Source organism: Colletotrichum karsti, assembly GCF_011947395.1.
Source record: "Colletotrichum karsti strain CkLH20 chromosome Unknown Scaffold21, whole genome shotgun sequence".
Lineage (NCBI taxonomy): Eukaryota > Fungi > Ascomycota > Sordariomycetes > Glomerellales > Glomerellaceae > Colletotrichum > Colletotrichum karsti.
The window spans coordinates 790,481-803,818 of record NW_024065921.1 but is presented as its reverse complement, the minus strand read 5'-3'; the positions used below and the strand labels follow the sequence as shown (position 1 = coordinate 803,818).

At 52.7% G+C, this 13,338-nt stretch overlaps 4 protein-coding genes across 4 annotated transcripts; 2 read left to right on the top strand and 2 right to left on the bottom strand.

The window, feature by feature from the left end:
* Positions 1–1,106: 1,106 nt before the first annotated feature.
* On the top strand, positions 1,107–2,171 carry CkaCkLH20_07045 (uncharacterized protein; the record flags this gene model as incomplete). The annotated part of the gene is made up of 1 exon (XM_038889762.1): positions 1,107–2,171. One exon carries the CDS (start codon positions 1,107–1,109, stop codon positions 2,169–2,171), a length of 1,065 nt encoding a protein of 354 aa, XP_038745125.1.
* A 1,172-nt stretch (positions 2,172–3,343) lies between these two features.
* CkaCkLH20_07044 (uncharacterized protein) lies at positions 3,344–4,687 on the top strand (the record flags this gene model as incomplete). Its single annotated transcript, XM_038889761.1, has 3 exons — positions 3,344–3,427; positions 3,493–4,364; positions 4,420–4,687. The coding sequence occupies 3 exons, from the start codon at positions 3,344–3,346 to the stop codon at positions 4,685–4,687; spliced, it is 1,224 nt and encodes a 407-aa protein (XP_038745124.1).
* A 483-nt stretch (positions 4,688–5,170) lies between these two features.
* Positions 5,171–5,821, bottom strand: CkaCkLH20_07043 (putative yippee-like protein; the record flags this gene model as incomplete). The annotated part of the gene is made up of 1 exon (XM_038889760.1): positions 5,171–5,821. One exon carries the CDS (start codon positions 5,819–5,821, stop codon positions 5,171–5,173), a length of 651 nt encoding a protein of 216 aa, XP_038745123.1.
* Positions 5,822–6,698: 877 nt separating this feature from the next.
* On the bottom strand, positions 6,699–8,628 carry CkaCkLH20_07042 (ferric reductase like transmembrane component; the record flags this gene model as incomplete). The annotated part of the gene is made up of 3 exons (XM_038889759.1): positions 6,699–7,760; positions 7,815–8,036; positions 8,161–8,628. The coding sequence occupies 3 exons, from the start codon at positions 8,626–8,628 to the stop codon at positions 6,699–6,701; spliced, it is 1,752 nt and encodes a 583-aa protein (XP_038745122.1).
* Positions 8,629–13,338: the final 4,710 nt, after the last annotated feature.

Genomic DNA, 13,338 nt, shown 5'->3' with positions numbered 1-13,338 from the left:
TTATCACTCACAGGCGCGCATATAAACGAATGAAGGTCATGCTAGTGGATTGTTCCTTTTCTACTATGCCTTCTTGTATGATAATGCTTGGCGCTATGGGGAATCCGACACCAGCCAGCCATTCAAAGCTGAGTTCGTGAGACTACGTCGTTGATTTGGCTCTCCCCTCTTCATCCAAAACGCAGTATCGTCCAAAGAAGGAAAATGGTAAAAACAAAATAAAACAAAAACGCCGCAAGTAGGTACTATCTTAGCTCAGGGACGAGACACGGCAGACGGAAGGTGGTGCCTCCCTTGCAAGCCTACGTAACCAGTGGGCTCTCGGCCAACCAGCGTCGGGCATGGAAAATGCTTGGCCTTTCTGGAGGGTGTCTGACCTCGAGTGACCTCACAGCGCAGTGTAGATTCCGCGGTTTCTGTAGCGGGTTGGCTGACGGCCTCTTCGGATCATTACGGCCGTCGCATCAAACACGCATATTGACGTAACTGACGGAGTATCTATGCCTGTGCTTGGGGCACGTCGGGTATCTTCAGCTTAAGCCTGTTTGCCCAATCAAAGGTCTAGGTCAGGCCTGCATAGAGCGCCCAGGGCACCACATCAACACATCCGCGCCACAGTTCCAGGTTTCCATCCATGCAGTATACCTCATTATCTTTTCTTCGTGCCATTACCTCAGCCCCAGTCCCCGCCCCTTTTTCCTCCGTCTTCCCATCGCTCTTTCATCTTGATAGAGACTTTCCATGTTGGCGCGGCTTTGTTTCCCCACCGTTTACATGTTCCATGTACTTGGAAACACTCAAACATATTCTGTGTCTTCTTCATCTCTTGAATAAAACGCCTGGCTCACGCTCTTCCTTCTCCACGCTTCGTCGCGTCCTGCTCAGATACCCCTTCCTTGCATGTCCTTCCCTTCGCCCTACCTCGAAACCTTTGGTCACTTTTCCTTGGCACTCGTCTTGCCTTATTCTTCACCCGCCGTACCCATCCAGTCGCCCTGACGACATCGCCACGAGAAGGCATATCCCGTCGCACGACATCCCACGTTCGGAACTCTTCTCAACAAGGCCTCCTCTTTTCGTCGAAATCGATACAGTTACCTACAAACATGTCTCGGCCAGCGTCTTCGCTTGGGAACAGCGAGAAAGAGAGGAACGTGCCGCTAGACCAGTCACCGACCGACTCAAAACTTCCCGACAACAACAAGCACGATGACGACAAAAGGCACAATGTGGAGGATGCACAAAGGATACCGACGAGCGCCGCCGAAGCCACCGTGGCCACGGCCGAGAAGGACCTGTACGAGCCCTACGATAACGGATATCACTTCCCACCGAAGCACGACTGGAAGCAATCAACGCGGATTGGCGCAAAGGCCTTTTGGAACTACACGTGCACCCCGCTCGGTTTCTTCGTTGTGTTGTATGGTCTCAACGTTGTCGCTTGGGGTGGGATGCTGTTCCTGTTGCTCTGCAACGCCTCACCGGCCATGTGCTACCCATCATGTGAGGATATCAACTCACCACGTCGCAAATGGATTGAGTGGGACTCGCAGATCCTCAACGCGTTGTTCTGTGTGACGGGCTTTGGGCTGGCACCGTGGAGGTTTCGCGACTTGTACTTTCTGCTACAATACCGCCTCCTGAAGAAGCCCGAGGCGCTCTGTCGCCTGGCTGGTATTCATCGCGGCTGGTTTCGTCTTCCTGGATCGGACAAGCTTCCCGTCAACATTGGCCCCGAGACCGTTATTCAGTTGTCAGATGATCGGCCGTTACTTCACATTCCGCACCCCGAGAAGGCCGTTCCAAATCCACCATTAACGGGCGTCAGAGCGCCACCAACGCCTGTTTGGAAGATGGACTTCGTTATCTGGTTCAACGTGCTCAATACGTTTCTGCAGTGCGTCCTCTCTGGGTTCATGTGGGGGATGAACAGGTACACCAGGCCTAGCTGGGCCACAGGCTTGTTCGTGGCTCTCGCTTGCCTGGCAGCCGCTACGGGAGGGTTGATGATGTTTCATGAAGGCAAGAAAGTCAAGAGCATTGAAGGAGTACCGGTTAGTAAGGAAGACCAAGAGCGTTTGGAAAGGGATAAGGAGTTGGGAATCCAGCACTTCAACAACATCAAGGATAAGGCGCCTAAGGAGAAGAGGAAGAGTAAGACTGGTGTTTGATGTTCATGATCAACATCAACAGTATTGTACCTTTAGCTATAATATCCCTAATGCAACCCTCAGTATATGCTGTCTGGCCTGCTTTGCACGTGCCTTCGATAGCTACGCCGGTCTTTCATGTTTGGTCAGGTAAAGGCAGGTGGCAGTAGAATTTTGCGACAGACTTTTGCGACAGATGCAGGGCTATGGGTCAAGGTAGATATCTGTGACGTACGTGGTGCGGGGGAGGGATTCCGCGGTGTGTTTGCGTCGTCAGCGAGATGTACCTTGCAGTAAGGAAAAGGTACTGCCGGTACGCAAACGCCTCCGATCTATCTCACGATCCCTTTTTCTTAGGCGAACTACATATTACAATTATGTGCTGCCATCGGAGATTCAGGCTATTTCAATGACATTACTTGTAAGAAAGTGTAATATAGCTTGCCTAAGTCACTACTCTAAGATCAGGCTGAAGAAGGCAGTATCTCGTCATAAACCTCTGTGGACATAACCCTCGAATCAAAGCAGGCGATAAATTTCATGGCGATACTGTGTAAGCTTCGGACATTTTCACAAAAGCCAAACGCTTATAGGACATTCATTATTCCCGTTCTCGTCAGGTGGCGCCCAATCTTGCTTTAGGTGCACCGACCTGATAGTACCTTACCTAAGGTACGTTAAGATACTAAGTACATTGCCCAGCCTCTCTGTCTCATCCTAGGCATGTCACATGGACCTTTCACGAGTCCCTTTTAGTGCGATAAGATACCTATCTCAGGTCAGCTAGTGCCCGTGACTGTGGAGATCCCGACCCAGGTATCCGTACCCACTTCCGCTGATAAGCCGCCAACTTGACCCTACCTAGGTAGGTAGGTGCCTAGGTACCTATCTACCTCACGCCTGCACTCCACGTTCCACATCAGCATCAGCATCCGCATCCACATCCACATCTGCGTCCCAAGTCCGCGGTCGGCAGACCTTTGGCTCTCTCCATTATTGAACTTCTCTCCTCAAGCTATTTTCTTTGTCCTAAGGTTCCCGATATTACCCAACCAACAGTGAAGGTGTTCATTTACACACTCACTTTCGAGAACCTTACTTGAACCAAAACACTGTCCCTTCATCTCCCCCTTCCTGTTGTTCTTCAACTAGTCTCAGGCACCAGGGTAGTTAGGCTGTCCATTCAATCCATCATGGCGTCGAGGGCTCTTATTCCGCTTCTCGTGGCTATGATGCTGCTGACGGGTGTCTGCAACACCCTGCTCACTAAATACCAGGTGAGTATCCATCGTCATAAACGCCGATACTGAACGAGCACCAAAACGCTAACCCCTCCCACCAGGACATGCAATGCGTCGCTAACTGCGACTCCGAAGACCCTTCGAAGCGATTGTACTTCAACCAGCCCGTTCTTCAGACGGCGCAGATGTTCGTCGGCGAGATGGGCTGTTGGTTGGTAGTCGGCCTGATGGCTCTCTACCGTCGCTACGGCCCCGGAGCATCCCGCGAGGGCTACGAAACTGTTAACACGAACGATACCGACGACGCCAACACCGCGCTCGTGAACCCCAATCGACGACACAAACCTCAGGAGGAGGGCTATGGCGCTATCTTGCGTGGCCATCGCATCCTCCTACTGGCCCTTCCCGCCATTTGTGACATTCTCGGCACGACGCTGATGAACATTGGTCTACTCCTCGTCGTTGCCTCCATCTATCAAATGACTCGGGGTGCGCTCGTACTGTTCGTGGGCCTGTTTAGCGTCATCTTCCTGCGCAGGCATCTCTACCTTTTCCAGTGGCTTTCGCTCATGGGTGTTGTTCTCGGTGTCGCCGTTGTCGGATTGGCCGGAGCCATCTACCACGAAGACAAGAACACGGAGAGCGCCGCTGATGACGGCGCTCCGGCTTCCAATGCCCTGATGTCCGTCGTTGGCGTCTTACTTATTGCTGGAGCCCAGATCTTCACCGCGACCCAGTTCGTGCTCGAGGAATGGATCCTGGAGCGGTCAGCTATCGAGCCTATCAAGGTCGTCGGATGGGAGGGTCTTTTCGGCTTCACCGTCACGGTCATAGGCATGATAGTCTTGCACCTGGCTATTGGCCGCACCGACGCCGGCCGCAACGGCTTTTTTGACATGGTCGAGGGCTGGCGGCAGCTCACCGAGAACCGAGCCATCGGCATATCCAGCATTCTGATCATGATCAGCATCGGGTAAGACATCTCCTGGTCACGCTGCATGGTCATCACTAACGTGCGCTCCTACCAGAGGCTTCAACTTCTTTGGCCTGTCGGTGACCAGAAGCGTCTCTGCTACTTCCAGGTCTACCATCGACACATGCAGGACCCTGTTTATCTGGATCGTCTCTCTGGGTCTTCGCTGGGAGACTTTCAAGTGGCTACAGGTTGTTGGCTTCGCCCTGCTCGTCTACTTTACTTTTCTCTTCAACGGCATCGTCCAGCCCCCCTTCAAGTTTCTGGTCCCTGAGGAGGAGATTGAGGAGCTGTTGCCGGAAGAGCCTATTGAACACCAGTAGACGCACAAGTGACGACGTCTCCATAAGATATCTCTATGTCGAATATCAGGGTCTTTGGTATAAGGGTGCCTAAACTCGGACCAGAGTTGTAGATGGCGTTTCACGGCGGCGTCTCTAGAATGACCAAGCCACATATGGGAGGTCGAAGCATTCCGAGCTGACCAAAAGACAATGAACTTGAACCAGATTGAAGCTACAAGATATATTGTTTGATGCAGCGGTGATGATCCGTCACGACTGACACCCAGGCCAACCGAAACTATGTGCTCCGTTACCACGGAGAAGAGAGCCCGTCTAGACGCAGGGGTGAGGAATCGCCTACGTGGGCGCTCAATGATAACCATCTCAAAACACCTAAGACGCTGCCCGAAGTAGACGTGTCATACTCATTTAATTCTGTGACAGCAGAAAAACTCCAAACTCCTTCGCGTAAGAATAAACCAATACTTTATAGTGCGCGCCCGAACAACGGTCATCGCGTCATCAGGTGACGTTGCAAAGGAGCTCAGCCTCGAGTATGAACTTGCCCTCCTTGTACTTCTCAGTGGCTTCGTATGCCTTGTCGTATTTCCAACCAACCGTCTCCTTGCATTGCTTGCAGGTGATGTCACGTACGATGTGGCGGCCGGTCGTCATGTTTCGCTCGCTTGGCTCACCCGTCTCGATGTTGACGACACTGTTGAAGAGGTAGGCTTTGCCATGTTGGCCTCGAAAGTTCTGAGCAGATGAGAGGGAGGCAGCGGTCAGCATATTTTCTACAACGTCTGCGTCGTCTTTCTCCGTCCTGTTTGTTTGCTTTCTGTCTCTCCCTAGGTTGAGAAGAGGCGAGGAACGTACCCGGCTAATGATGTCTTCATGGTTCGACAAATGTGCTTTGCAAGTCTTGCAGCCGTACACCTTGCTGCTGTTGAGATATGTGTTGTACGCCAAGCCCATCGTTGGAAGCCTCCCTCGACGGGGGCGAGGGTAGGCACGCCTGCGCGGGGGATGAGGACCGCAGTCTAAGGAACTGTTCGTGATGTCGTTCGAAATCAGGTCGCGGATCACGTCGGCGAGCCCCTCAGCTTGAACCAGAGTAAGGGGGATAAGTTCCGCGAGGAAGATCGTAATAGGGTAGAGGAGGCGGGATGACAGGTATTGTCGGGGTCTGAATGGTGAGCTTGCACGGAGTTGGGGAAAGCAGAAGGCGAGATGCGGGGGGATGACAGTTGACCTGAGGAACAGTAGCACAGGTGAAGTAATGGCCTGGGCAGGTGACAGGACGGATAAGCCAATGGATGGAAGGTACTTAAGTAGGTAGGTAGGTAGGTACCTACCTAGGCATGTTGGGTGTGATAGGATGGATCCTACCTTCCATTCCAGGTGCAGGCACACGGGCCCGCTGGAGCTCCCCAGTCTGCGGCAGTATCGATGTCACTGACCCAGGTGTAGGAAAAGGGCAGGCTGCTGGACATCAGTCAACGTATAGGGAAGCATGTCTGCATAATAGGTCATGCTGCCTATCTGTAGACGTTCAAGAGAAAGAAGGAAAAAAAAAAGGAAGAAAGAAAAAGGACGAAAGGGGTTTTCCAGTAGTCCGGATGTGAGCGAAGTCTCAGGGTGACCGTTTGATCCAGTGCCAGCACGCTTGGCTTACCCGATCGCCCTCTGTTTGTCTACCACTCATGTGTGGAATGTAGATTTTTTACATGTAATAAGGCATGCAGATAAAACTTGCAGGCCTCGTCGAAAGCAGATTCTTTTGGTGAACACACGTATGTGTAAACAGCGGGCAAATATCTGGCGGCTAATTCCGCGTTTTCTCTTGACTACTAACATGGATCACATATCTACTACGGTCTTGTGTTGAACCCCCTATATGTACATTGAACAAATCCTAGACAAGAGCTCTTGAAGGGTCTGACTTTGGTTGTCTATTGGCCTCAACCCATATTTTAGTCATCTCCATGGATTCATGTGGCGCCCGTGAAATAAAGCATACGCGCCGATGACACACTTCACAGCCAACCCATTACCAAGAAAAGGCCTCCTCGTTGAAGTCGATGGCGGTGTCATGTTGGCGGTCGCGTACAGCCCGACGCACCTCGTCACTGAGAGCGCCGGGCCCGCAGACGCTAATGCCCATTGTGCCAACCTGGGACTCTTGCTCAGCGCGGATAAGCGTCTCAATGTTGGGGCGGCCGGGGAACATCTGGACGGTGGCTGAAGGGCTGTGGATTTCCTTGGTAGAGCGAGGACGGCTGACGAAGAGCATGATACGGAGAATTTCCCTACGCTTCTCCATGGCGAGAATCTCCGTCATCCATGGGCGGATCCACTCAAGGTGCTCGGGGCTTTGGATGATCCAGACCAGAACAACCTTTCTGGCGGCAACCGTGCCGTTGGCATAGCCGGCAACGAGATCGCGGACGATAGGGACCTGGTGAGTGATACCAACACCGCCGGCGAACAGCATGGTGGTACCATATGAGCGCATGCTGTGCAGGCCACCGTAAGGTCCCTCGATCATACAGGAAGTGGTCATGCGACCATCGGGGCTCGCAGCGGCCTTGCGATACAGAGTATCGGTCATTCCAGTTCGAGCGCGAATGATGAAGGACATGGTGGTCTTGCGCATGGCCAGGATATCCTGACGGTTAAGAGACATTTTTTCAGCCTGGGGGTCCTCGGCTTCCTCGGCCCACGCAACTGAGAAAGGGTGGGACTGCCACCAGCTGAGGGAAGGCAGGTACATGTAGGCGTGCTGGCCGGGTCCAAAAGTCCAGGGACGGGCCATGGTGACAGTAACGCGGCATGCATTTCCGGGGAGAGCTTCAACGAGCGCCGTGCTTCCTCCATGTCCAACGTTGCCATAGAAGACGCGAGCAGCACGCCAGACGCGGTCGCCGGCCCAGAAGATGATGACTGGCCACAAGTACTTGAGTTGCGGTAGCGCCTTCATCTGCAAGTGGTACCAGGTACCAACAACAGCCGCGATGGCCAGCAGGATGTGAAGGAGCTTGAACGTCTCGTAGAAGGCGTGGCGAATGGGGCTCGAGGCCTGAATGCCGAGAGCAACGAACGAGCAGGTTGCCTGATAAGTCGGTTAGCTAAAACCATTTCGTCGACTCGGACAGCATCTACTCACAACGAATCCAAAAAGCAGGAAAGGGACCGCGATGATGGATTGCCAGCCAGACTCCCAGCTTGAAGTATTGGCCTTGTTAGCCCACCAGGCAAGGGTATGGGCAACAGCTTCAAGGATAACGATGCGACCGAACCAACGGTGCAGCAAGTTGAATGTGTCAAAAGAGATGCCAAGCAGCTTGATCAGGGGGTTGTTGCGTCCAGCCATCAGGAACAAAGGAATCTTTGCCTTAGTCAGCAAATCTTCAGCGGATAATTGTAGTGTTTGCCTGCAAGAGAGCAAACCGGGTGGGAGAGCGCATGGGCCATTTCCGAGATGTCGGGTTTTGGGGGGGAACTATACTGACCATGTTTACAACAGCAAGAGTGCCGGTCCTGTTACGAAGCTGTCCCGCGGCGGCTGCGAATGAGCCGGCAAAGGGAATGTTGATGACGCAAAAAGCGACATTGGTGCCAAAGTAGCCGACGAGGAACAGAAGCTGCAGGCGGCTGGGCAGAGTACCGACGTTGATGGCGCTGCTCATTTGGATTTCGCGGTTGTGACGCTTGCTGAAGATGGGAGCGTAGAGGACATTGCGCTTGATCCAGGCAAACTTGGAATCGGTCTCGACGAAGTAGCGTTGGTTGTCGTTGTTGAGGCAGGCGACATGACGAACGTACTTAACGATGGCGGTCCAGACTCTCCAGATGATGACGGCAGCTGAGACACATGCTATGATGTAGTACAAATAGTTAGAGAGGGCCTTGTTCTCCAAGGCGGCGTTGATAGCCGCCTGTTGCTCCTCGGGAGACTTTGTGCCGCCGCCGCCAGCCATGGTGATAAATCGTCTTTGGCGGTGCGGGAATTTGTTGACACAGCAAAACTAAAAAGCGAGAGGGTCCGTCGAGTCGTAGGCGTTCCGGCTATCGTCCTCCTAATCCAATATCGCCCAATCGTTGCCCAGCAAAGTCGAGACCAGATATCAGAGGATCGCGGGGGGGAGGGCGGCGTAGCACGTCTGCGCGTGAACGAGGGGAAAGATAGGCCGTTGATTGAGCGGATGACGAAACAGTATTTATGAGAAGTTGAGTGGACAACAGATGATTGTGTTCCGTTTGTCGTTTGGAAATATCTCGAAACCGGCGATGGGTACTTCCAAAGGGGATAGCCGTGGGAAGAGAAACAAGAAAAAAAAATGTGCAGTCAATGCAGAAATTGAAGGTGACGGCAACAGGAGAGGAAGTAAAAAGGACGTCTTTGAAGGTCGACGTCACACGGGGCTCAGGCCTTGTTGGGAAGGCTGGAGGAAGAGAAGGACAAGAAAAGAAGATACTCGGATATGAGTGAGTATTGGGAGAGGGAGAGAGGGAAGGAAGCAAAGAGTGGAAGTGAGGGAGAGAGACCGGTGATGTAAGTACCCGTGGGTGTCTCTTGGGCGGCCCGGATATTCGTAGGGAAGTAAGTAGTAGGTCGACCAAAGTTGGGACTTGGGCCGCAGACGCAGAGAACAGAAGACGCGGCGACTATTACTGCATGGGCAAGGAGCGACAAGGAGGGGTGGACTTTTGATTGTGGAGAGGAGTCGGGTGTGAACTGATACGACCCCCGTCGACGACGACTAAAACACCATTTTCCGGGTCGCTGATGTGGGCGTCCCCAGATAGATGGAACGGGATCACCTGCCTGCGCCCTACCCTAGGGCCCATCTTCCTCTGCACCATACCTTGGCCGGGGCCCTTCTGAGTGATGATGTTCAGATCCAATGCCAACCTACGTAATCCATACCGACGGCACTGCTTACCTACCTTAGGTGCCTAGGCAGATGGTATCTCACGATAGATACTAAGGTAGAGAGAGAGAGAGGCAGAAACCACCGTTGGTACCGCTCTTTTTTCTTTTCTTTTTCCTTCTTTTCAAAAGAAGCCAAGTATCGTTACACGGCGGGATTGCCACTGCGCAGCACACAGCAATCTGGAGGACCTGGGGTCAAACAAGAAGAATTATATTTTCGCCCTTCATCACGTTCTGAACAGACATCATCACGCAAGTCAAGTCGAGACGAGGCGCGGACCCGGGTCATGCAGGGAGATGCATGGCAGCCCAGGGCATGACATGACAGGGAGGGCTCGGCAAGGGTGGGCTACCGCAGTATTCGTAAGTGTGCTGCTGTGTGTGAACTATCCGACTTGCCTTACCTTAGACTACCTTACCTATCTTGTAGGCTACTGATCACACTAGGAACGTCTGTCCGTACGGCAGTTGGTTCGTTCCTTGTCCTTCATCCTTCGCCATCATGGGTACCGCATGTTGATGTCAGGGCCTGGTTTCTGGAGTTGGTCATCTGTAGCAGAACAGAAATGCAGAGGCCAAGACGACACACGCGCCGCGCGAGGGCTACCTCCTTTCCCATCTCGCATTAGTTATCTTTTGCTGCTCCTCCTTGTCGGCCGATATGAGAGGATGAATTGGTTTTGTGAGGACGGGATGGCATGGTGCGAGAGTGACCGACATCAAGCAGGGATGGCAGGGCAAGGACAGGACGGGACAACGGACAAGGGTACGACGAGAGGCAAAAGATGAGAGAGGAAGAAGAAAAAGAAAAAAGGGGGGTGGGTCGCAGCAGGGATGTATGTCCATTATGCACCTAGGTAGGATTCGAGAGTACTACCTTACGGTACCTATGGATGGACACGCTCGGGCAACGAAAGCTCAGCTTACCTTAGCACCATACCGAGATCCAAATCAGCTTTCTTTTCTTCTTAGCGATAAATTTATTTCCCTTATTCATTTATTATATTATTTGTTTTTACAATTTCTTCTTTGGCCAGCCAGAAGTGCCAGGTATACCTACCCTTTGACGCTAGACACTCCTCACTGTAAGTAAGTGTAAGGAAGGCAAGGAAGGAAGGTGCACTTTTTCGCTACCTACCTTTCCTCGTGGGTATTTCACCAGGCAGGGTGCAGTACCTGGCGTTAAGGTACCTTATCCGAGCACCGTCCACTTAGGTACCTACCTAGGCAAGGCACGTAGAGATTTTAGCGCGTCATATTTATTTCCATCACCACTGGACGATGCCTGGATGAGCCAGCTCTCAAGTCCCTGGCCAAGGCCGGCGGTTCAGCCTCTGATTGGATAGTGAGACGATCCGTACCTTGCAGCTGGTCCAGTCGGGTGCTCCATGTCATGCGCATACAGGGACGCCGCTGGTCGATAACATTACCTCGCGCAGTCAGCTCAGCTGCAATTCATTTTCATAGTGGCCAGGTGCAGCTGCTACTGCAACTACAACTCTTGCTCGGGATATCCGTAGATGGATGATAGACCAATCAATCTCTCAAGTCAGTTAGTACTGAGGCAGCCGTCGTGACTGCGACACAGGCACCCTGTCGCCAAAATAAACAGCCGCTTGGTGAGTGCTCAGAAGACCGGCATTTACTCTACAGATGTAGGGTGGGAGGAGTTGATAGAATCCAGAAAAGGGAGAAAGTCTATTTATTTTGACCATGAGGTGCCTTATTTGGTGCAAAAGTAGTTACAGTACGTAGTAGTTGTTGCGGTTACGATGGCAATGGGGCTTGATTTATTGAGTACCTTAGAAGTAGGTGCCGTCCTGCCTAGTGTTCCTTGGCCTCGTGGCAAGCCTGGGCATGATGTTTCTGGAGAGCACCCTTTGCCACTTTGGTGTTCTAGTGTAGCCGTTCACCGACTTCCAATCCGTATCCGTACCTACCTAGGTTCCATCGTGATGGCTGCCCGGTGGTGGAGAGATGGATCCCTCCAGACTCTGAAACGACGGCTAAGCCGCGTCTGCGGCTGCCCACTTGCCTTTACTAGGTACCTTACCTACGCAGTCCACGGGTACCTTAGGCACGCACCTGCGGTAATCAGAGGGGCCGGTGGGGTCCGGGTGCGTCCTAGTTAGTGTACCTAGGTAGGTAGGTCCGGGCTGCAATCAGAAAGACCTGGAAGTACTAGCGGAGGCGGGGCGGTCCAAGGGCCAAACGGCCAAACGACGTCCGCCTTCCACTGGAATTCGAGCGCCCGAGAGGAAGTGCCGTCCAGTCTCTCCTCCACGTCACACGTCACACCCAAGTGCGGCGGCTGTGACTGCGATTGCGCAAGTCTAGTCGGGCCAACACGACCATCTGTATCAGCCCATGTGCGTCTCGGTCTTGTCAGGGAAGGATCAGCCGATGAACCCCAGTTCCCCATCTCATCAATCATCAACCAACTTGAACGGACCAATAGAACAATTCCGCCCACCTTCTCAGACCAAGACATGGCGCCAAAAAGGCCCTCAAACAAGTATCAACACACGTCTGCCAGTCTCACACCGACACACACTAATAGATATGCAGCAGCGACTCGACTCAACCACAAACCCGCTCGCTATCCGTATACTCTTTGCCGCTGCGTTGCTTCGTCACCACACTTACAGATATAACACGTCCAAAACAAGATGCCATCCACCTCTTTCGCGCCCGTCTGAAGCAACCGGACCCGATCTCCCTCGGCTGCACTTGTGCGCCTGTGACCTGCCATGTTTGGGATGTCGTCTGACACGCCGCTACCTATGTCCTTACCAGGCAAGGTTCTGGTTTGCTTGGGGCTGGTGCGAGACTTCTTGACTCTCGTCTTGTCCCATCTGATCGGGAAATTTTCCGACTTTCTTTTACCAGAGCAACTTCGGACATGATGGTTCTAGATCTAGGTTGCTAAACGCCAAAGACAACCAACGTACTCAGTACATGCGAACATTTCATCTTCGTGATTGGGGTGTGGTTGCTATCGTCAATCACACACATTAGCCAACAGCACCATCGCACGTCTTGGTTTAACTTCGAAATTACCCAAGCTCAGCCAAGTCGCTGGCTTTTCCCCCTCCATACTCGCTACACAGTGGTTTCTCTCTTGACAGCTCTGGAGACGTCTTGGAGTCTGCCCGGTGAAGCATGGCCTGAGAAATTGCCCCTCGGCCGGCTGGTCGGTCAATCGTCGGGCTGATCGCAAACAATCTCACAAGACGAGACGCCAAACCTTTCTCTTCGGGATGACGGCGTTTCATCCATTCGCTTTACAGCCGCGGGCTTAGGCTTGAAAGACATGGGACAAGTCATGTCGGGACGCTCCCATGTTTCTCGGGCCCTCGCCGCGCGGGCCTTGACTCAAGCCGCTGACACCGTTGAGTATGAACAGACAAATCGACGGAACAGTCGCCGCCAGCGTGCACAATTTCAGAACAAAAACGACAACAACAACAAAAACAACAACATCAATGTCAGTGCCAATAGCCCGGCCAATGTCAGTGACGACGGGGAATCTGCAGATCAACTACTCCCCTCGGCTAGAGCTGTCATGATTGGATCGCATTCTGAGACGACGAAGAACAACATTGTCCGCTTCTTGATACTCTTTGGTGGCTACCAAGAGGTTTGACACGTAATGTGCTTCTTCATCGCCTGCGAACACCGTCGCATTCTACCCCTGCTCCTTCCGATCCACCTGCACATCCTGATAGAAGTTTACAAACGTCCTCGCCGTCGA